The sequence below is a fragment of the Perna viridis genome, chromosome 9 (genome assembly GCF_037379345.1).
Source record: "Perna viridis isolate PV_CMFRI_1.1 ecotype Kerala chromosome 9, ASM3737934v1, whole genome shotgun sequence".
Lineage (NCBI taxonomy): Eukaryota > Metazoa > Mollusca > Bivalvia > Mytilida > Mytilidae > Perna > Perna viridis.
This window is the reverse complement of record NC_142453.1, coordinates 16494104-16519504: the sequence shown is the minus strand read 5'-3', so window position 1 is coordinate 16519504 and position 25401 is coordinate 16494104. Positions and strand designations below refer to the sequence as shown.

Below are 25401 nucleotides of genomic sequence, written 5' to 3'. Positions count from 1 at the left end.
TTGAACACTCATTTATTGTGCCTGTCTGATGAAACCGACACTGGTCCTTAGTTAAAATGTTTCAAACAGTTGTATATTTCAAATGATGTTTTAATGCTAATTTAAATTTAGAAACTGAAAAGGATGACCAGAAGCTAAGGGTTAAAGGTAGTTTAATGCTTGAATTTTACAGATGTTTTCAATAGTCATGCTCTAATTCACATGAGAATTATAATTATAGTTTTTTTTCCAAAATGTTTGTGAATTACCTTTATAGGGACCATATCAAAGGGTGTAAATAAAGAATGAATTTAAAAAAAAATCACGCCCACTATACTGGCTGATTGAACTACGTTTCAAACAAGCAAAAATGTTTTTGGTCTGTATATACATGTATTTATTTATGCACACCATTTAAAACATTCGATAGGGTTTGTTTATTTTGTACCAGTTAGTTTGATAAAATAAATGACTAACCGGTTTTAGATACAGTTCGGACCACTATCTGAATACAGCATTTTCTAATCTCACCTAGAAGTGGTCATGCAAATATATGGGTGATATCGCCAGTTTATTTAAACCAGATAAACCCGGAAGACACTTAAAGTACATATAGTTTTGCATGCAAGGACGGCAAGAATAGAAGAGTCTTGGTAGAGCTAGGAAATTTTCTATCTTTCCTATATATTGGGAAAATATAGGTGTATAAATTTCTTTTTTTTTGGTTCACACTGGGGCAATAAGAGATCCTGCCTTTTTTCTTTATCGTCTGATCTGATCTTCTATTTCAGGAATATAATTATGTATCCTGCCTTTTATTTGCAAATTTTATCCTAGACCAACTTCTATTGACCGAGAAAGTGGGTCGACATGGTAAACAAGATAAACTAATGAAAATCAAAAATCAAAAGCTAATAGATGCCCCCTTAACTACTAAGACGTTACAGAGCAGGCTCCGAAACAGAGGTCCTTGTATCTCCTACGTCAAACAAACACCTCGGTTAGTACAGGGATGAAGGAGCTACCAACCTCTGTTTCGGAGATTGGTCGCAGAGTACCAGATGCTCCCGTAATTACTAAGATGCTAAAGAGCAGGCTCCGAAACAGAGGTCCTTGTATCTCCTACGCCAAACAAACACCTCGGTTAGTACAGGGATGAAGGAGTTACCAACCTCTGTTTCGGAGATTGGTTGCAGAGTACCAGATGTTATTGGCATTATCTAATTAGCGAATTAAATCTAAGGCCCTACATGTAAAGTGAGGGAAAATAAGGTTTTGGGAAAATAAGATTAACCGACAATGGTAGAGAGTGGAGCTTTCAAATACAAAATATACATTGCAAATTTCGATATGCTGTACATGTGTTTCAAGCAGTAACCTCTCATCAGCAGTATTAGAATTAGATATGTAGAAAGATCTCAATTCCAATCGTTGAAATACTTTGCATGAAGAACAATAATTTTTTAAATAAAATATGCTCCATTGTTTTCAGTATTGGTTTATTCATTATTCATTAGGCATGGTTGATTTTGCTATTAGTAGACTCTAAACGCAAGTCCCAATTTATATATAAAAATAAGACTTAATGCAAAAATATCCAAATCTATGTGGAAATATACACATAGTGATACACTGTAAATGTATCCAAATAAATGCACTTAGGAATTAAAACGCCATGTCAGATGCCTTTTTCGCACCTGTTAAAAAACAACAACCAAAAGAAATTTCAAGCAAACATACATAATTTGTTAGTCAGTATTCATATGATGTAAACTTATATGTATATGAACGTGACACAAGTTATTACTACTACAGTACAAATTCCAAAACATGAAAAAAAATATTTAACCGATAAATGTATGCAATTTGTATGGATGATAAAACATTGACGTTACAAACATAGGCTCGGCCATAGAGGTGAACGACCTTTTTTTGCTTTGAGATCGCCCCCTTTACACCTGTCCCAGGTATACGCCGGTAATAACAAACTGATAAACGCAAAGCATGGCGACTGAAGATGAAAATCAAGATGAAACTTTGCATTGGGGAGATATTTTAGTATTAGTTGGATATTTCGTTGCTGTTATCATTGTCGGAATTCTGGTAGGTTTTTGAAACTTAGACGGAAAGTTCAAGATTGCCTTATTACTATAAACATACTTTAGTTTTAGTTTGGAAAATTTAACATTAGAAAAGTAAAGCGCGTTTTGTTGAAATAAACTTATATTTCTTTTAGAAATGAAAGGAATCAGGAAAACATATATATTGATATTTTTTACCCCTTTTAAGTAGTATGAAAGCAGGGGTATAGTCAGTCGATTGATTGATTGATTGATTGTTGGGGTTTAACGACCGAGCAGCAATATTTCAGTAATATTCAGTCGATGAACATGAAATGGAAGCAGGGTGTTGAAGTGGATAATTTTTTTTCGGAAATTATGTAGTACCATCCCTGTTTACCTAGATTAGCCCATACTACTTTAACTGAAACAATTAGCTACCAAATGTACATTGTTAATTACCTAACCCCTACACTCATGACAGTCAAACAGAAAAACAAGACAAAGCTATCTCTTTCGACCGATTTTAATTTACTGTCGTTGAATCTTGTTCGTTGTATACTTGTTGAGCAATTGGGCATTGCAGTTGTGATTGTAGATTCCTATCGAAGCACCAACACCATATAATGGAAATATATGAATACATCAGATAGTACACAAAAGGGGTCAAAGCGGCACTTAACTCGCAGTTAAAATAAATCCTTTATATTGAACTTAGCTTAGAAGTTTCTGATTATGGATAACAATTTCACCTTCATCAGTGGCGGATCACAGAGGTGGGGTCAGAAGGTTGTAACTCTATGTGCAAAATTTTAGGCAAAAATAAGCAAAGAAAGCCTATACCACAGGGGCTCGTTTAGGGTGATTTGACGGGGTTTACTATTTATGACAGGAACTATCCAACTCCATACACTAACTACGCTTATTGATATTATAACGGTAAAATCACCCCGAACGAGCTCCTTTGCGTAGACCCCCATATTCTATAAATATCTGGACCCGCCCATGCATATTTGACAGTACGGAGTAACCCAAGTTGTACATGAACGTGACTTTCACACCCTGCTTTGTATCAGTCTTATTTACCGTTTGTCTTTCATTCATGCCATTGTTTACGAAAACAAATATTTTAAAGGTTTATCATGATTTAAAAAACGCAAAATATTGATCATCCTCTAAATTCGTGACTATTCGCTTCACTGAAATCGGTGAGTTCAATAAAATTACAAAAGTACGAAAGCGTCGAGTGGTTGAATTTTACTGTGTACTATGTAGGGAACATTAAATGTACCAACACTAAGAACGATTGTTTACGATGTAGTCAGCTGAAAAAAAAATATACTTCTAAACATTCCGATTGTTCAAGAAGTGACCATTCTACTTAAAGTAGTTCATTGGACTGTATAAACGGATAGTAAATTTAGTGGAAGCTATTATTACTGTGTAAATATAGAAATACCCCGGTGAGGAAAGCAATGAAAATCGCATATTTAAATCAACCCATCGTAAAATCCTTGAACAGGGTAACGGGTCAAGTTCTCGGGTTTCAGGTGTATCGTATTACCCGACAGTGTCAGTTAAAGCAGGGTTATATGCTATAGTGTGTGGGTAAATATTGTCTCTGTTGTGATTCAAAAACATCGTTGAAGTGGGGTTTATGACCCAAGAATTTTTAAAACCATATTTGATAGCTTTATGTCTCGTCATTATTTTATTAACTGGTGCAAAATGTAAAAATACCAACCAATCAAATAAATAATGCGTATTTTGAACAATTCATGCATCAACGGAGGAAACTGAGGATCTTATGAATAATGTATATGCTTCTATACCGTAAACAATTAATGGTTGACTGGAAGTCGAACGCTCGATGTGGCTTCTTGCAGGTGCAATGACAGCATCAAAAGTAAAGAAAACCTGTCCACTAAACAACGTGAATGTGATGAATTTATTCAACAAAAGTCCAAGATGTATATAAGGAGCCATGGCCATCGCCACTATACACCTCCATAGGCGGTCTTCTTCCTTTCATACAAAAACCTCTTGGACTCCATCACATTTGAACTAAACTCTATTCTATTTTTCTCACTTTACTACACTCCCTTTACAAAACAAGTCTTGACACTACATTTTCTAAGCCTACCTAATCTTGTGGCCCCCACTTTGGTTTTGGTCCCCACACACTCTTCAACCCAGTTTGTGTTAAAGGTCAAGATGAAGAAAAATGATCATTTTTAGGTATAAGTTATAAATACGATTAATTTGGCTGACATCCTACATCATAAAATATCACGAACAAAATTTCATCGTGTTTCAAAGACAAATCACCGGATCCGCCCCTGCACTTCACATGATATTATATATACATGTAGTAATGTATAAACAGGTAATCACCAAGGCAGGTTTTCTCGATATTCGGTTTATTCGTCGTCTTTTTAAAGCGAAAAGCTTTCATTAATGTTATAATTATTTTACCAATGCAGTTAAACATAGCAGTACCCTTTTCTCATCGGGAATCACTATCTGATAATTTTGCCACCTCCTCCTTCAGTATTAAACACATTGGTCGAGAACCACGAACATATCAATTTTCATACTGAGTAACAAAGTATAAGCAATATTTCTTAAATGCGTCAGACAGTATCAATTTATAAACCAATCGCTGTGCAATCCTTACTAATTTCGATTGCCTTTAAAAGGAATGGCCTTTTACTTCAAGCTTCGTATATATTAATAACACATCGGTGGTTTTGGAACATTCCCTATCTTAATATCAATTAAAATGACATTAATTTTTGAAATTACGTTTTTGCATTGATAAAATATGCTCATTTGAATACATGTATGTTAATTTATCTTGTGTGTTTAATTTATATCTGATAGACTATTTTTGTCATCTTAACATACATACATTCGTACTCGTGTTTGCTAACGCCATTTATTATTTTTCGGCAGATGTAATACATGTACGTGTAATTTATTGAATGCTTGCATATACTACGCTACTTTTTAGTTTCTTCGTTTTTATATTTTTTCTTTCTCGATGTAGAACAACATAAACTACTTGTATGTACATGTATGCTTGGTGTATGTTTTAACACAGACTGCTCGTTGTTGGTTAGTAGGCCAATCTTTAATGTATTAATTAGCAGTCCTTGTAAGAATCATGCAAAGTTTGTAATATGCGATACACCTCGAGAAAGGCTACACATTTTTTATTTTTGTTATTAAGTTGTTATGCGTGCTTATATGATGAATTGCATTTTCATTCATTCCAATCTGTCTGCTCTTAGGAAATAATCCATATTGAAAATCAAATAGTTTCTATTGTATTCTAGTGTCATTTACAGAGTGATCACGTATTAAAATCTGTCAACTATAACGTTTGTAGGCATTCCAACCATGAATAATATTTTGCATGATTCTTACCTAGAGTACTACTTAATTCAAATATAATTTAATTCAGTTTCGCCATCTCGATTACATGTATACGAATAAAAAATTGAAACGACAAAATTGAAAGTGTAAAATTTCACATTCTTGATTAATTCAACCGCATTCAACTTGCTCATTTGTAGCTTGGTTACCAAGGGATAAGGGGTCGAAGGTTCGAGTATTAGTGGAATGGTCACTAGGTGTTATTTTAGTTTTAGTTGGAGATTGTGAAATTTGGCCGGAAAACAAAGTTTCGTCTTTTTGGTTGTTGTTATATAACATCCCCCTTTTTAGAGCAAAAGTTTACCGAAGAAACGTAAGGATTAATTGGTGTGAAGTCCATATTTTATGACTTTTTATATAGTGCAAACGTATAGAGTATGCCCCATTTGTGATTTGAGAATCAAAAAGGAATGAAGGAGGTTGGCCGGGCATGGAAAAAAAAATTCTGTTCAGTGAAAAATGACGGGAATTTGACTTAATATGGTATTATTCCAACTTTTATTCAGGGCGAATACAGAAAGTGATGATGTTACAGTTCGGAAATTCCAGGTTATCAGTAATTAACTTTTGCCCATATTTTGCATAAAATTATCAAAGTTGTCAATCAGAGTAGGGATTCAAGCCTATCATGTGCACGTTCTTGAAAAAAAAACCACGTATCCAGCATATCAGGGGAGTTTCAACCTGTGGACTCCATGGATCCGCATGAGTCTTGTTGGTAGTTCTTGGTATTTTTATGATAAATATGACTTAAAGTTGTCGTTTTTTCGTTGACAAACTCTTGTCCAGGCTGTAACTTTTTTTGTCTTTTGATGTGAGCTTTTGATATTTGATATGTTGGTTGATCACGTAAATCAAATTCATATCTATGGCTTAATTGCCATGGATTCCATTTCAGTGATTTCTGATTCTTTCCACTTTGCATATTTTTCTACGAAATCTCTATTATAGCTTACCAAGCCCGACATATGAATATATTCAACATGTAAGCAGAATAGAAAGTTTAGCATTGAAACAATAATCCTTACATTGTCTCAATATATAATATGCACTTCTTACACTCTCGTAAATTTGCACGTGACATTAATATAAAGTTCTTTTATCATCTGAAAATATTTATTACTTTCAATTGAGAGTATTTCTTTTTTAATGTTTACACGGCCTTAGCTGAGTTTATTTAGTATGTTCGGTTTAATGTTGTAATCATTTCTTGCCTGAAGTGAGTGACGTTTTAGTTTTTTGAAGGGTGACTTGTATGTTGTATATTACAATCTGAAGCAGATTTGAGCACAAACCTTTTAAGAATAAATTTTACACACACTTTTGTTATAACTATGTGCTTAAGTGATCAGCATCACAGACCATGAGCGCTAGCGGTGGTGGGTCGAGGTCGGGGGTTGAATCCCCCTTTTTGTTGGAAAAAAATGTTATTTTGCAATATGTGGGCCTTTTTTTCACAACTTTTTGACTGTTTTTTTTTTTATAAAGTATATGCCTTTTGGGGTCTCGCACGGACGGTTCAGACCCCCCTTTTATATAATCTTAGATCCATCTCAGGTAGGATTCACTGCCCCTTCTTTCTAACATTTTATCTCCTGTACATTATTTTATGATATTTTGTTATTATTTTCCATTTGCTGACATACACTGCGTACGTAGGCGCATCAAAGAAGAAATGTGGACTTTGGTTACTCATTGTATTGACAAATTACTGTAGAAATTAAAATGAAAAGGGGGACTGAATCCTAACCCGGTCGAACACCTGTGATCAATTATTGATAAATGTATAAGTAAATACCTACCCTTAGTGTATTTCTCAAACTTTAATAGTTAAGATTTCAGCTAAAATGGCTAAATTCCCCCCAAAAGTAAAAACAAATGTCGCCTTTCCATTGGATATGTTGAATTTATTCATACCATATTGTCAAATGATTACTAAGTATTTCAATAGAATACAGAAAATAGGGCATTAATAGAACATTTAAATGATATCCCACCACGTATATGTAATGGTGAAAAAGGGGAGGGGGCAAAAATTAATGTTCGAATAGGCCTGGTTAACAAAAAAAAAAACCAAAAAACAAAAAAAAAACAAAAAAACAAAAAACAAAAAAAAACTACATTTTACATTTTGCTAAAAACTGAACTTAACCTGTATTTCATGGTACTAAACAACTCTGCAGAATTTCAAATTTCAGATATAGGCAAAAAATACCGAAGAGTCAGCAGTGAGATGATACAAATACGCAAAAGAAAATAACAAAAAACTCCAAAATAGAAAAAAACATGGCCTAAACGTAAACACATGAAACAGAGACGATCTACATACACAATACAGCGAACCGAATAAAACAGATTACACATAAAAACAAGATAGGGAAAAAAGAAGACGTAAAAAAAACTAAACAGGTGCTTCGGAAGGGTAAGCATGTCCTGCTTCACCAGGAGCACCAAAAAATCTTTGATCCTTTCTCAAGTTATCATCTGGAAATTCGACACTTCGTGGGACGGGGTATAAAATCCTTATTTTATCATGCTATGTCAAGATAACCTTTTAAATCTTAAATTCTAATGCTTAAATTCACTCTTTGAACTAGAAATGAAGTATGCCATTAAAGCAACCTAAATTACTACCTTTTTATATTATTACATGATTCTTCATTTAAGTTTTTTTTACATAAAAAGCAAAACAGTTACTCTAAAGACGTTGAATGCATTTGTTTTATGATTGAGTGGGTTAAATAGCTTGGGAAGTTTTAAAATGCACTTGCGTTTAACTTCTACCATAATCAATTGAAGAAATACATGTATTAGCATAAATCAGCTTATACTAATGAGATCGTCTTCTCTTTAAATGGGGTCTGTAAGATTATGACATACTTTTTAGCTCGCGTGGCCATAGGCCAGGTGAGCTATTGCCATCACTTGGTGTCCATCGTCGTCGTCGTTAACAATTTTTCAAAACTCCTCTCCTCTGAAACTACTAGACCAAACCGTTTTTTGATCCGTTGAAAAAACCTGCCCTTGAAAGGTGAACAATGATGTTTTTGTTTTACAGTTTTCAGCCAATATCTTAAAACTATGATAGATAAAAAGAAACTATCAGTTGGTGAAATGATCCTTATGATTAGGCCTACAAAAGTTGTAGAAAAGAGATCAACGTTGTCGGACGACTCCTTGTTAGATTTATTGACCTTGAAATGTGAAAATAATATTTTTAGTAGTTTTCAGTCAATATCTCCAACACTATAATAGATAAGAAGTGACTTGATGAAATGATCCTTGTGATACATGTAAGTATTACCAAATTCTTCTTTGAGTCAAAATTGTCAGACAACTCCTTGTTACAGTTATTGCCCTTAAAAGGCAAAAAAATTAAGAAGGTGAGCAAATCAGGCTCATTGGAGCCTCTTGTTCCTATTATTGTAATTTGATTTTGATAGAAAATGATAGTTTTTAAAATCGCATGCTAGGTTGCAAAGAGCAGTAAAATCAAAATTCAATTATGTGCAACCGTGAACACAGTCATCATTGAATAAAATTCAAACGAACCATGTTGCAATTCAAAACATACAGGTATACATGTCAGATATCAATAAGAAAATTGCTAGAAGTGACTCATAAGAGAAAGAAAATTCCCCGACATTACGTCTTCATCAACTGTTCAGATTAACTGAATTAAATGCACATCCTTTGGGGTGGTGACCAAATAAGAAAGTTGCATATTTTACAATTCAAGGATGCGGTTTTTTAATTGTTTATGTGTTATGCATTTAACTGAAAGGTTTGTAAGTCTCAGAGAATATAACCTTTAACAGTATAGCAATCGTACAATATATAATTATATTCAGAAAGTTGTAAAATTCTGCACAGTCGTTAGTTGCCCATCCCTTAATTGTTAAATTGATACAAGTCAAATGAAATTATTTCATATACATGTACTTTACCACCACACTCATTATTCCTAAAACCATCTACTAAAACCACGCCCCTAGAGTGACGCATTCATCCCTACGACCATTTATATATAAACAGAACGTAGAATTTGTAAGATTAGTCCGGTAGTTTATTTTTTTTTAGTATCCTGATGTTACAGGTTCCCCTTTTTGCAGTCGGCATCTTAAGTATTTAGGGATGAACAGAGGTATTCATTTCCAACTCTCCTTTCTATATTAGAAAAAATAAATGAAACCCACAGGAACAAAAAAGAGGCAAGAAACCTCACCAACTTTATTTCTACTTTGCGTCCCATTGATGCCAATATAATTTTTTTGTGCGAGAATTAATACATTGTGTGCATCGAAAATTACCATGCACATTTCTTTTACATTTTGTTTAAAAAAAGTTGGGACGACGGATTTGTCCCCCTTTTGTTTTATCTCTCGATACACCCCTTGTTTTTGACTATAGAGAATGACACCTAAATCCGACAGTCCATTATGACATGTGAGCAACTGTTGGGCTACCAATGAAGTTGTTCTCGGTTCTGAATAAGGGCCTCTCAAGTGGTTATATATTTCCACCCATTTTTAAAATTTACTGCTTACTTAATTTAATTGTTTAAATCCTTAAATGCAATTTACTGACAGAAAATCAATAATTGCTCGTGAATTATGTTTTTATACTTTTCCTTCCAGTCATCATGCCGAAACAGAGGAAGTGTCAAAGGTTACTTTTTGGCGGGAAGATCAATGCACTGGATACCGGTACGTATTTGATGGACCCAGTCAAACTATAGTATATTTTGGAAGCTTAAGTGTCAGGTGTTGATTTATTTAACTCTTTATATCGATTTAGTACCTCGTTAAAATGTATAGCTAACACGTTATAGCGAGTGAACTAAGACGTTATAAACGAGAATGTCAGTCGTTATAATGAGTAAGCTAAGTCGTTTTAACGAGATACAAAGTCGCTTTAACAAGTTACAAAGTCGTTATAACGAGAAACTAATTCGTTATAACTGGCTAAGCCGTTTTAACAAGATACTAACTCGTTACAACGAAATAATAAGTCGTTTTAAAGACTTAGAAATTTAACAACACCTGACACGAATGGGCTTCCGGAGCATTTCACAGGCGAGTTTTTTTTGCATTAAATCTTGGTTCCTCACAATATCTGTCTCAATTTTTTTCTTGTCTCGTTTTGTTCGGCCTTAAACTGTATTTACGCCTCTGTTTTGCTTAAATGTACACTCTTGGTTCGATTGATTGATTGTTGGGGTTTAACGTCCGAGCAGCAATATTTCAGCTATATTCAGACGATGAACATGAAATGGATGACAAAATGAACATGAAATGATGAAATAAAAAAAAAGGATGGGGCACAAGGATAGTAGGGTCGACAAATTTTGATTGCCACAAGATAAAAGGGAGGGATGGACAGGGTCGGGCAATTTAGCCTCCTGTGGTGGAGCGCAAAGGTTCCTACTCCTATCGAATACCACAGCAGGGTTCTTTAACGTGCGAGGAACGTGGCATCTTTCCCAACACGGTGCACCACTATGGTTTGCGGTCAGGTTTTCTGTATTATAACCTAACAACCCCCAGCATGTAACACGCCAGGGGTACCCCATTCCACCACCCGGGGCACACATCCCAGTTGCTCTGTGAGCAGAGCGCCTAGCCCCCGGCTAGTTTGTGAGCACTATTTAGTCGCCTTTTACGACAAGCTTAGCGCTGCTGCAGGCCTTTTCTTTTATCACCCGGACCTGCACGGGGTTACTCTTGGTTCGAAAAAAAAAATCCTCCGCGAAGACGTTTTTTTTTTCAAATTGGTACATTGAAAAATAATAACCTTTTTAAAAATTCCAAAATTTTCATATCATACAAGATACTTCAAGTGTCGGGTTAAATATCTACAAAAATAATGAAATGAAATTCTGAACCAATGGTCAAAATATTCACTGTTTAGATTTTTTTAGTTGAATGCAGTCCTGTTTTTCCCTCGAAACAAAAATCTCATCGACCTCTATCAAATATTACAATATACATGTACTTTACTTGTAAACAAATACTTTTCAACAAATATGCAAGTGTACATAGTATCCAAATACCCGTCGCACGCTTTCAATAGATATCCACGGATTTGTAATATTATGCAATAATGCGACCATTTTGAATTACTTCAAGATTTTCTCGATAGCGACTATAAAAATATTACGCAACGAGATTTCATTTCACGAAATTCTTAAGATTAAGAATTTGTAAATAAACGTTATTTTATTGTACAATGTACAAAGTTTTACCTGATCAATGTGCGAAACAACTTTTTACCGGCAATTTTCCAAAAACTTTGAGTTAATGCATTTTGCTTTTTTCATACACTGGGAGACATGACATAATATTTTTAAAAACTATTTGATGATAGAATTTTTTTTTATCCAGTCAGAAAGCGAGGTTATTTTTTTCAAAATAATAATTATAATTACTATGAAAATCTTATGCACAAAAATTGAAGCAAATGCCGAGGGTTGATTTCTTTAAAATGTTATTTACATGACATTGTTAAGTGATTTTTATTCAAATTGTTTGTTTCAATTTGTTTTTGGAAGCGACATTTTGGAAAAGAAATACTTAATAATCTATTCAAAGTTTCTTCAACAATCTGCAAATATATATCTCTATTATAGATGAGGTTATAGCATGTAATTTGAAAAATAAAGTACCTGTCCATATAAAATTCAGATAATAAATTTTATCTCAAAAGCGCAACCCAAATGAAAAATTAAGACTGGTTATGTGATCTATAATGGTTCCAGAACAAGAAATAAAACTGAATTTAGTGGGTTTTTCACATGCATGAATCACCACTTGTCTGATTTTTATAGACTTCTACTTAAAACCACTGGCAAGACTATGGGCATGCAAATAAAGAACTAACAGTTCTAAATGTCAGCCACCCAGTCACTTACCCGAATTGTACCAAACAACGTAATTTATTTTACGCCTGTTTTAGTACATGCATGTAATAATCACTTTAAAACCAGTAATTTTTTTCTCTCTGAAGTAGGACTACTGCATTGACTTACATTGTTAAGAAAGATGACATTTAGATTAATCAACCTTTGCATGATTTTTATGTGAACCTGTACCGAATAATCCTTGTTCAAATGTAGACTACATGTAATAGGTAATATCTTATTTAACTTGTACATGTATATATATATGTATACCAAAACGTACAATTTTGTGAGAAAAAATACCACCATGTTGTCGATAAAAACTATATTTGCGCTTAAGCCTGCAGTAAAGGGCTACATGATGTATTGTCTCATATAGGCCCTAGTATATTCAAGGACGCTCGTATTTGGTCCAGGCTATTCAAGGTCAAATGCGTCCAGTCCGGGGGCATTAAACATCCTTAGGGTCAATCTAAATTAAGAACATTTTGAAATATAAATGAAATAAAAGACCAGCACCAATTCACTTATAAATTACTTTCTTTTTATAGGTTGGCGCCTCATTGTTTGCAAGTAACATTGGAAGTGGTCATTTTGTTGGACTTGCTGGGTCGGGCGCTGCCAGCGGTATTGGTATCGCTGTGTTTGAGCTGAATGTGAGTATTCATAAATTAAGGACTGTAAGACACTTATCTTGTAAAATTAGAGTTGTTAAAAATTTGAACCATGGATGGGCGATTACTAAACAGTAAAATGACGTCACTGTTGCGTAAACGGTGTGCAGATTCAAAACAAAAGCAAACACATAGCTATGGATATACATGTATGACCCAAAGAACGCTTACCCTTGAAAGCTAAATTCTCAACGTATTGGGGAGAATTTTCTTATTACAGTCGGGTAATCATCTAGTACATGCAGTACCTATAGGCCACGTCACATTTAAGATGAACCTTGAACAAAATATTAATAATTTGTAGTTCACAATTAATCGGATAGTGCAACAATCTGACAAACGTGTTTACCTTATTATTAAAAAAGAGGACCCTTTTAAAATTTCAGTTCAACGAAGTATTATTGTACTATAAGATCAACATTTCAAAATACTGAAGTACATATTGCTTGTTATATTGCAAGTAACTGTTAGCAATAATTATTCAGTTGTTTAACAAGTTACGTGTAGGTGTTTATAAGAATCAGGCAATATGGAAAAAAAAATTAAAAAAAAACATGCATGTCAAAACCCCGCCGATCTGACGATGTGATATCACTCAAGGATCTTTTCTTTATTTAAAAAGACCATGATTTGATCTCTACATCACTGGCTTTGCTCAGAAATTTTTTCAATGGAATGTTAGAAAAATGAGGTTTTTGACAGACTTATCTGATCTTGAAGTGTTAATTTTCAGTGCATTTCATTAAAATTGTAACTCAATGGTCCAGCATGATATGGAAAATCGTGTCTGTTTTTTTATTCTGATGGTGCAAATAGTAAAATAACACTATCAAAATGAAAAGGTTTTTATACCATGTTTCATCTACTGCCTGATTCTTACAGGGACTGATACTTAATAATAGACCGCGACTTGTAAAAGGGGTTCCGTAATCACCCTTTCCAAACGGCCATAAATGTGGGGTGTACAGTGAGCGAGGAAGTAGTGGTTCTCACTGCCTTTCCCCATATAATTTTCACTTCCATCAGACCACCTTCATTCAGTTTTTACTCCATTTTATGGAGCAAAATGGGAAAGGGAAAAAATCTCGGTCATGCTCTGGACGTCCTTCACCCTTAGCACTAATTCATACATCCCGACCCCCACTTCCTGTCCCATACTCTCGGGCTCCAGTCCGTCGCTCCAAAACTATACACATTCTTTTTACATGTATAACAAAATATGTTTTTTTTTTATTACAGGCAATTTTCATATTAATGGTACTAGGGTGGTTCTTTGTTCCAGTATATACAGCTGCTGGGGTAAGATTCAAATACATGTATCGGATCACCTGTAAATGTCTTTGCCTCAACCCGAATATGCGGATTAGTTTAACACGAAAATAGCTTATTGCATGAAAGCAAAAACATTGTGTTACCAGTTCTCATATTGACGAAATTAATAAGAAATTAAACATCTGTTCAGCGGTTAAGGAGGATTTACACTTACAAGATATGTGAACAGACGAACGAACAGAGACAAGATGATTCCAAATACCCTAAATGCTCTTGCTCTTGATATGACCCTAGCCGCCGAAACGGCATTAAAAATCAACAATCAATCTATCAATCAATCAATCCTCATACCTCAAAACATTGTTAATTTGTGAAATGTATAACTATTCTGTATGCTACTAAGCACAACAATAATCTTGTCATTTAAAGCAAGCTTCAATACATTGCAGATGCCATAGCATACATATACATGTATGTTTTATCATGTTTCATAATAGTTTGATTATGAACTTTAGGTATTTACAATGCCAGAGTATCTAAAGAAGAGATTCGGTGGTCAGAGAATACGAGTTTACCTATCTGTACTTGCACTGCTTCTTTATGTGTTCACAAAACTTTCTGTAAGTACTTTACCATATTAGTATAGTCATCTCTAAGAGCTAAATACTAGCAGAACCTCAATAAAAGACTGAGCGAACTGAGATGCGCCATCCGGATGAGCAGTCCTTGCTACTACCGTACTGTCCTTATTGGAGTCGGAAAAAAACATCAAGGAGCTGTCCATGCAAAAGCCAGGCAGTGGGTTGCACATGACCAATTTTATTTAAAAAAATGTTTCATCCAATTCATATCATAAATGCATCCTTTCTCAAAGTTTAATGTTAGTTTTTGATTAAATGCAATGGTTAAAGAGAAAAAAATACATAGAACGCACTGAAATTCATTGAAAAAGGGGAGATAACCCTTTATTTTTTTAGCAAAATGTGGTTGCTTTGTTAATGAAATTTAAAATCATTTTCCGAGTCATCATTCACTGTCGCATTGTAAAATCTTTATACTATTTGACAATCATATGATATAAACATTACATTGGAACACAAATTTTCGTGGGATAAAATTTTGTATGAGCCAAACATGTTATTTACACGGACAGTCTCTTAATTGCTATATTGCCAATCATATTGGAAAGTAACACGTCATATCTCCATATTGGTCATTTAGGTCGTTATGACGACTTTTAACTCCCGGAGCGATGACCTTTTCATAAGGGCAACATAGTTATTTACCCTTACGTATTGACAGTACTATGCAAATTCTACTCCAGTAGACTAGAATGTGCCACTTGTTGCATTCTTATTGCAATGACTTATGCAGATATGTGATTTCTGAGTTGGACCTCCTTAATAGAAACTTTTTATCGCGCTGAATTTGAGTGTAAATGAGCCGGGACCAAACCGTTTTATCAAGGTACCTGGATCGAAATACATTATCTACAATACTATTTTTAGAAAGGAAGGAACACTATTTATTAAGGCATGTCATGAATATGACTAAGTTACTGAAATTGATCATGACATTTTTTTCATTTATTGCAACGAAAGTTCGGTTGGGACGTAATACCTTGCAAGACTGAGTTTGATATCGGATTTCTGATTATTATGTTCACGCAATGCTTAGTTGGGGTAAATTGTTTTATCTCTGTCCGTCCGTCCGTACCATTCAGGGTATATAGTTATTCCGTTTGCCCCCTCCTACAGTTTTTAGGGTACGAAGTTGATACTTTGCAGAATGGTTATGTATGTATTGAAGATGTGCATATTATCAGGATTTTTTTATTTCTATCAATATTTGACATTTTTATGTATAGTTGGACTTAGTCATTTTGTCACCATTTTGAGTGAATACGGGACATGACTATCCCGGATAACTCCTCCTACAGTTTTTAGGAGAGGAAGTTGATACTTTTCAGAATGATTATATCTGGATTGAAGATGTGCTATTTATCAGGGTTTTTATTTCTATCAATATTTGACATTTTCATGGATAGTTGGACTTAGTCATTTGGTCACCCTTTTGAGGGAATAGGGTACATGTCTATTCCGGATATCTCCTTCTACAGTATTCAAAATAGGTAGTAAATAATTTTGAATAATCATGAAGGTTATAAACAATTAATGGAAGATCCATTACACACAAGAGTGGATCAACGTTAGATTAAGTGTTTGTTCCTGTAGACCAATGCTATCAAGTCAGGACATTTTCAACCTTCTCTGATTATAAGACTATCGCCATTCTAAGGAATTAAGGCTTGCGGGTATAAATTGACTTTTATAAATGTCAGAAAATACATGCAGGGGCATCAAATGTGTCTCTAAGACACAACTCTCATAAATAAATTTTTACAACAAAAAATATAAGGTAGCTGTGTTAAAATGGAGTGCGGGGGCATCCCTTTGTCTAGTTTCCTTATAAAATTGTCATTAAATTGTTGAGTTTGTAAGACGACGATGTATGCAAATACTTCTTTAGAATAGCAGAGGACGCGTACCCTACCGGTGCACCTGGTCCAAGCTCTCAGTTTTTAGTGGAGGTCGGCTTGCTGATTTACTTTTATTTCTTTGCACGTGTTAATTTAGTTATTTGTGTGTCTATTTTCCTCGTCATCCCTGGATTATGTACTTTTTTACTGCCATTCGTATCCTGGTTTCTTCGATTTGCCTTCCAGGCATATACAGAGAAACTCTTGCTACAGTAAGTGTATCCCAAAAATTAATATACAAAACAAAATCATATAACATGGTATATTATAAAATTCTATGATTGCAGGCTGATTTATTCTCGGGCGCCATCTTTATCACTCAAGCTTTTAAAGGTCTGAATCTCTATGTTGCAGTCATTATTCTGTTAGCCATTGCTGCCCTTTTCACAATATCTGGTAAGTCACAAACATATTATTTATAATTCTTATATGTCACATAACATATCAGGTATAAGTCAACATAATTTTTTATATTGTCAGGTAAGTCAAATACATGTACATACAAATGTATTGATCGCAAGTGCCAATATATAATTATTCAATTCAAAAAAGATTTTTTATTTGCACGAGGTGTTTTGAAAAACACTGTGAAGACTCTTATTATCATTAAATACTCATATTAATATTGAAGGCTCTCTGCGTTTGCCTGCCTGATCAATTGCACACGCCAAAATTTAATTTTGTATTCATTATCTTTTGCAAGCTATCATTGTTGCGAGTACTGTGAAAGTACTTTATTTCGTGGATACCGATTTTTGTGGATTACTGAAGAAATACAATTCTTGAATTCGTGGTTTTGATGTTTTCTGTATACATGTATACACATCAATGAGAATCTCTTATTCGTTGGGAATACAATTTCACATTTTGGTCTCCCCAAGAAAACCACGAAAATTGGTACCCCACGAATAATAGTATGTGATACTCTAATTGTTTCATGATTATTGACAACAATCTCTAATTCAAAAACGCACTGTATATTTGGACATTTTCTCTGTCGTCACACCTTAACAGTTCCTTCGCCTGAATATACCTGAAATATTTTTGCTCAGGCGTTAAACCCCAACAATCAATCAATCCTTAACAGTTCCTTAGTTTTTGTTACTTTAATTCCTTTTCTGTTTTCAGGTGGCCTTACTGCTGTCATTTGGACTGATTTTATTCAAGTTGTGATCATGATCATTGGAGCGTTTATAATGATGATTTTGAGTAAGGTCTACTTTAACATTTCCACTCTTTAAAAAAATAAAATTACACATGAAAATTTAAATATTCATTAGTTTTTCAACGCAATTATTGTATTGCACCGTTTTGGTAATTTCTGATAAAACTTTGTTTTATTAAAAAATATTTAAGAAATACAGTCACTTAACGATTTGGGATAAAATGCCCATTTGTTGGAAGCGAATGAACTTTATAATCATTAATCACATTTCTTTAAAGGTTTCATAGAAGTCGGTGGATACGAAGTAATGGTTCGAAAATATTTCGAAGCCTATCCTGATACCACAATAGAAAATTATGGAAATGAAAGTTACAAATACGCAAAGTGTGGCATTCCTCCAGAGAATGCTATGCACCTCATGCGATCTCCTGACGACGGCAGCCTCCCATGGCCTGGAATTATGTTCGGTCTGACTATATCCGCTGTGTGGTATTGGTGCTCAGACCAGGTAATTTTGTTCGGTTTTGTTATTGCAAGAGTGCTCCAATCAAGTAAGTTGTTCTGCTTTGGTGAATGCTCTGGTCCTTTGGGTTGGTAAAATCTATTGTTTAACATTCAGTTTCGTTATGATATTCAGTGAATTATGGCGTGGTAACCTTGTGGCTAAAAAGAAACAATTTGTGGTTGTTAGCAAATTGCGTAATGGCGTAAGCAGACGGTTGAAACACGAAATATCGATATACTACTTGAAAACTATATTCTGGTACATAAAACTTAAGTACAAAATAAATAGATTTTAAAACTAATGCATTAAACAATTCTTTACAGAGGTAATCAAAATAGTTCAGTTTTACCATATTGTAACCATCGTAAAAAAACAACGAGCTACTACGCTGTCGCGTGCCTGCGACTAAACTAAAATGATAGCGCGATTACATGAGTGGAAAGAGGGGTTGGTAAGCAACGATGCTTTTAACTGACTGCTCTCTTGTCATTTTTCATATTTGACTAGGTTATAGTGCAAAGAGCTCTAGCTGCCAAAAATCTGTCGAATGCAAAAGCAGGAACTATTTTAGCTGGATATTTGAAATTTTTGCCTCTTTGGATAATGGTATTCCCTGGAATGATTTCAAGGATTTTATACCGAAGTAAGAAAATTAGAGTAGTAACATGTAAACAAGGAATAAATAAGAAAAACCAAGATACCAATCATTTTCAGATGGACTCGTATACAATTTGTATTTCAATCTTCGGTCAACGTAGCGTTTTGGGTCCTAGCAGTTGTCAGATGATAGGTTCATGGATGATTGAAAGACTCCTTATTGGTCCTTCTTGGTCCAAAATTGGAGCAGCGAATTAAGGCTTCTGATATTTTTTGTTGGGAATGGGGGGATACAAGTACTATTTCGAAACAAATTAACAGGTGGTAAACCTATACAATTTGTATTTCAATCTTCGGTCACCGTAGCGTTTTGGCTCCTAGCAGTTGTCAGTTTAAAGGTTCGTGGATGATTGAAGGACTCCTTGGTCCTTCTTGGTCCTGAATTGGAGCAGCGAATTCAGGCTTCTGACATTTTTTTGTTGGGTGGGGGTATACAAGTACTATTTTGAAACAAATTAACAGGCGGTAAACAATAAGATTATGAACATATCTTGTTGACTCTAATATTATAAAAAAGAAAGAAAGAAGAAAAACGTGGCGCCATGCATGGTCATATAAAAGATTTATCGCAGTCCAACGAGAATGTAAATGCTGGTATCAAAACAGCATTCTTATTATATTTCAATCATTCTGCCTTTCAGACACAGTGGGATGTGCTGATCCTGACAAGTGTATGGAGGTTTGTGAATCCAGGGCCGGATGTACAAACATTGCCTTTCCTAAGCTTGTACTGGGTATCATGCCCACTGGACTGAAAGGGCTGATGTTAGCTGTGATGATGTCCGCTCTGATTTCGTCATTGACTTCTATCTTTAACAGCAGTAGTACTCTATTTACGATCGATATCTGGCTGAGGATCAGGAAGAAGGCTTCTGACGTTGAACTAATGATTGTTGGAAGGTAAATATCATTCCTTTTGATATGGAATTCATCAATATGTATCAATTAAATGCATTTTTTATATAGTGTGCTCCTAATGAAACGGGCCATATTATTTTTATTTCTTTAACGATTGAACTTTATATTCAATCATCTTTGTGAGCATTACATTTGTCAAAACGACTGGCAACGACTTCACTTGACTTGCTCGCCCGAATACTACCAAAGATTTAAAAAATGAAAATTTCTGATCTTCCGCTAATCAGGCGGCATTTAGGAGAGAACTGATTGGCTCGATATCAGAACAAAGTGTCCGTTGCATACGCGCGGACTGTCCCTTTTTTATGCAAGCATAATTATAGCAAATACTGTTCATCGTGTTGGATTAGTATCATGAGTTTTTTTTTTTCGATTCAATGATGAACGTATCTACTCCTAAAATGGAAGGAATATCTGCCAATAAATCAATCATTTCTATTTTTGTTTCTACTATCAAAATCAAGAAACAAATAAGGGTCAGGTACTTATAGTGAACGTTTTGAAAACAGAAGATTTTGTAGAAAAAAAAACATTTAAGTATCGGTGGAGGTTTAATGATTTTATGATTTATCAGAATTTTTGAAAGACGACCGTTGATTCAAACACTGTTTTTTTTTCTGTTTGTAGATGTTGTGTAATTATTTTGGTGGTGATTTCAATCATTTGGATTCCTATTATTCAGAATATATCAGAACTGTTCCATTACATTCAGGCCATTACAAGCTTTTTAGCTCCACCCGTATGTGCTGTGTATGTTTTGGCTGTATTCTGGAAGAGAACAAACGAAAAGGTGAGTCCCAAAAATGAAGTGAAGCTATTTTCTGTGTCAAGTCAAACTGCCTTATAATAAGATCAGGCAGAAATTTATGATTAGTGATTCACGCGTAACTTTATCTCAAAGAGCGCTAATGAAAATTGGTCAACGCAGATATTAACACTAACAATTTGCTTATGTTCTACTGTAGAAAAGTACAGAAAATTTTCACGTTAGAAATTTTACACTATAACTATTCAAAACTTGTTTCACTAAACTATATTGTAGATCCAATGAAATGAACGCAAGAATATTCAGTTTTCAGGATGTAACAAATCTATTTAAACAACTTCATTCGTTATCTTAATGAATCACACCTTGTCTGAGTTTTAGACAGACCCCTATTCACGTATACTTTCTTCACTTAAATTTTCATTTCGATAAAGTCACTGTTGTCGTCATTCAAAAGTATAGTCTTTTTCATTTATTTTCATGGAATACGATTAATGTCTTGTAACAAACTGACAACCACTAAGAAACACCGGTTTTGGTCTTAGTCTCGCTTCATTGAGATGGTTTCCAATTTTGTATATTGTTTATCATCAATTATTGTTGTTTTGATTTATCATCTGATGTAAGTGCACGCGCCGATACTCATGACTTTAAAGTCAATGCCTCATGTATTGTAGGGCGCATTTTGGGGACTTATGCTGGGATTGGTCATTGGACTGATCCGCTTTATCTGGGAGTATGCATATACAGTGCCACCTTGTGGTGAAGAGGCAGACGACAACCGACCAGCAATTATCAGCAAAGTTCATTATCTACACTTCGGAATTTTGCTATTCGGAATATGTTTCATAACCACAATTATCATTAGTCTACTGACAAAACCAATTGATGATGTCCATGTAAGTTTAAAAAGTACTTTTATGGTGTAATGCAAGGTCACTGGTTTTGTTGAATTATGTACATGCACAAGGTATGAACGAAGACATTTAACCAACAAAAAGTGTGAAAATATCCTTTATTTGTACTTATATATATATTTTTTTGTTTTGTTAATATAGTTTTCGCAGTTAACATTAAATTTGACACTTTTTGAAATGATTACTGCGAAAGCACTATTGCTCGTGGGGTATCAATTTTCGTGGTTTTCGTGGTATGAAAAACCAAGAAATTTTTGTTTCAACAAAGAGGAGATATCCATTGATGAAAAATACTGAAAACCTCAAAACCTCAAATTCAAGAATCCGAGAATTTTCTTTCCTAACCCACGGAAATTGGTATCCACGAATTAAAGTACTTTCACTGTAACTTTTTAGATATCTGTATGTGATTTAAGAGTAAATGAATTTTAATGGTTTATTAAAATACAGTGAAACCTGTGTAAACCGAATCCTCAATTATCCGAAAACCTTTCTGAACAAAACACCTTTGCAAGTACAAATGTACCTATATGCAATTTTGAATGTGATTTGAACTTTCAAAGTTGGTAAAACAAACTCATGTCTAAAATTAACGGAATTAAAAGGGTTTGGTTTAGACAGATTTAACTGTAACTATCATGTAATTATTTCAGCTACACAGGTTAACTTTCTGGAACAGATATAGTACATTGGACAGAATAGATTTAGATGCTGAACCGGACAGACATGATCACAAGGAAACTAAATTAGATCACCTAGGTACGTGTATTTGATGAAATGATACTGCAACATTTTTTTTGAGCAGTCAAAATGCACTGACCGTAAATATACGGTCACTGACTGAATATAACTTTCTAACAAACGTTACACTGTTTTAAGTTGCCAGGATGTCGACCGCTTCTTTTGAAATTTTGATGCAGTATAAAGACGTCAATAACAATGCACTGACTTGACAAAAAAATTTGATATACCAATTCAGCTCTAACTGGTTAAAATGTTCGACGCAGCCTCGCATTTTCTCGCGTGTCTGGGCTTCATCCGTATATCAATTATACGTCAGGTCAGTGCACTGTTTTGTCTATATATGGGGCAACTCAATATTTAGAGCGCGAGATGATTCCATTCATTAAAGTTTTTTTTATGAATTATTGATGTCATATAGGATGGATTATTTCTATTCATATCTGTTTATCTAATATATGCTTGGGTTTCTAAGTACATGTATTATCTTTAAATTCATGTTGTTTTGCAAAATATAATTGCTATAGGAACACGCTATTTTGACAGTACAGAAAAGCTCGTTTTTGAATTGCATACTGCCGCGGTAGATCTAGATTTTGTTTGTAATTTTGCATGAAATTAACAATTTTTTTCAACCAAAGAAAAGAGGTTTCAACCCCCCTAGATTCACATCTGCATATGACTTTTGTGACGTCATAACCAAACGTTTTATTACATCTTGTGTATTCAAAGGAATTTCGGCAAGCAGTACATTCAGGCTTGGTTTTTATTAAAAAATCTCTGCTTGAAAATTTCCTCAAGTCCTGTGTTTTTCCTCAAATCTTTAATTTAAGTGATCTGTTTGGTGGACGGTTGAGGAAAGATTTATGAAACTGGACCCTGAATTGTTATAACTAAATACCGAAAGAAAACGCCAGACTATAAAATATCAGACACCTTCGGGTAATATTTCGATGTTTTCTAACTCGGTAGCGCCTCATTAGAGAACATTAAATCTCTCCCTTGGGTGTCCGAGATTTCTTTGTCCTGCACTCCTCTTAACGGTGTTAGATTCTTAATGTCTCATAATAGCATATGATGTTGATTGGGGTTTTTAATGACCTTGACCCATACAGGCCTCTCACGGTCGATGTTAGTGGTAATTGGAACCAACTGGTGTTGGTGGCGGTGCCAAGCCTTCGGAATACCTGACCAAAGAACTCGGTCAGAGTATGTCCTAATAACGGCTGGGCTGCATAATAGCACTTCACTTTGTTTTTTTTATAAAACGTCTGTCTGTGTTTGTTGCCATGGTAACACCCTCATGTGACACTTTGGTATTGATAATTTATCTGTATTCCCTGTTTTAGCTGAGGAAGATTGGGGAAGTCTGCCCTGTTACACGAAGGCCTTCAGATGGATATGTGGAATTGAAAAGATGGAACAAGAACCGGAGCTGACAGAGGAGGAAAAGAGAGCCATTGAAGCAAAACAAAACTCTATACACGAGAAACGTCTCTGGAAAATTGTTCTTAATATAAATGCCATTTTGTTAATGACATTAGCTATTTTCTTGTGGGGATTTTATGCGTAAATTGTTTAAAGCATTTTAAAATAGTTTAGAATAATATGTTTATTTTTGATATGGTTTGTTCTTTTGTAAAGCATAAAAGAATTTTCTTTTCAGTACTTGAAAAATCCCTTCATTTTCGAATGGTAGGCAGGTTTAGAATGAATTAAATTAGAAATAGCTGGGTTACTTATTTTTAATAACATATAATTTGCAGTTTTAAATTTCCAAAGAAATGTCAAATTTCAATTGAAAATCATAAATGTCTTATGAACAAAGAGTGAAAAAAATCACAAAATATTGGAACTTGGACACTTGTACGAAAATTGATCAACGCAAATATACATGTAGTTACATTTATCTTACAAGTATTATACCTCCATTTTGGGCTGTACTATATATCCATGTACACTTGTATGATCTAATTAAATGCCGATCTCTCAGCTCCCTGTCTTCGGTTATGTCGCGTGCGATTAGATTGTTATACATTAATTGAAAAACTACAAAAATTAAGAGGGTGTCTATTGAAGACCCACATTAAGTTGGTGGCACATGCCAGAATTTATTTAAAAGATTTTAAATCATTTATAGAGAACAAACTCGTGTCATTTAAAGAATAAATGTGGTTTGTCTATTTACCGAATGGCAAGAATGAAAAAAATATACATAAACAAAATACTTAAAAGTTTTAAAAAGGGGAAATAACTCTTTGATAAGTTTAATATTCTTCAGTTTATTGTCAAAGATCTTTCAATATTGTTATATATCTCTTGAGTCGTTAAATAATTGATACAGAAAAATGCCTTAAGTGTAAGTGTTTATACTTGCCTGATTCTTACAGAGACTGACTTTAAAACAAAACGAAATTAAGTGGTAAATGAAGTTTACCCTCTGCCAGCCATATCAAAGGATCTGCCTGGTGTCGTGATAACAGCCTTGCATTAAGCGCACTCGGTTTATACCGCGTGGTCTTGAAGGCACAGACACTCATTGTCAACTAGTTTACACTCACAAACTACTCCTTAGTATTGATTCTTAAAACAAGTTGTCTTAAAACGGGGTGAAAAGGGGCTCGTAAACTTAAAAGAAAATATTCATGACTTGTGTTTAACCACGAAGAGTGAGACATATAACTGGCCAAATAAAGGTAGAATAATGCAATATTTAGTCATATATTCCACATATCAATAATTACACAAATGTCTCGAGATAGAAAAGTATGTAATAGCAATTTTATACCATTTTGTGAAATATTTTATTTTCTAATAAAATATATGAAATAAACAGAAAAAGACGTTACGTGTTAATTGTTCAAGGTAATTA

At 34.3% G+C, this 25401-nt stretch overlaps 1 protein-coding gene across 1 annotated transcript; it reads left to right on the top strand.

The window, feature by feature from the left end:
• The first annotated feature begins 1922 nt into the window (after nt 1-1922).
• On the top strand, nt 1923-25370 carry LOC148606976 (sodium/glucose cotransporter 4-like). The gene is made up of 14 exons (XM_088543726.1): nt 1923-2082; nt 10115-10183; nt 12927-13031; nt 14289-14348; nt 14837-14941; nt 17148-17256; nt 17989-18069; nt 18304-18533; nt 19038-19173; nt 19829-20087; nt 20733-20895; nt 21549-21770; nt 22442-22547; nt 23879-25370. The coding sequence occupies exons 1-14, from the start codon at nt 1984-1986 to the stop codon at nt 24100-24102; spliced, it is 1968 nt and encodes a 655-aa protein (XP_088399852.1). The 5' UTR covers nt 1923-1983; the 3' UTR covers nt 24103-25370.
• Nucleotides 25371-25401: the final 31 nt, after the last annotated feature.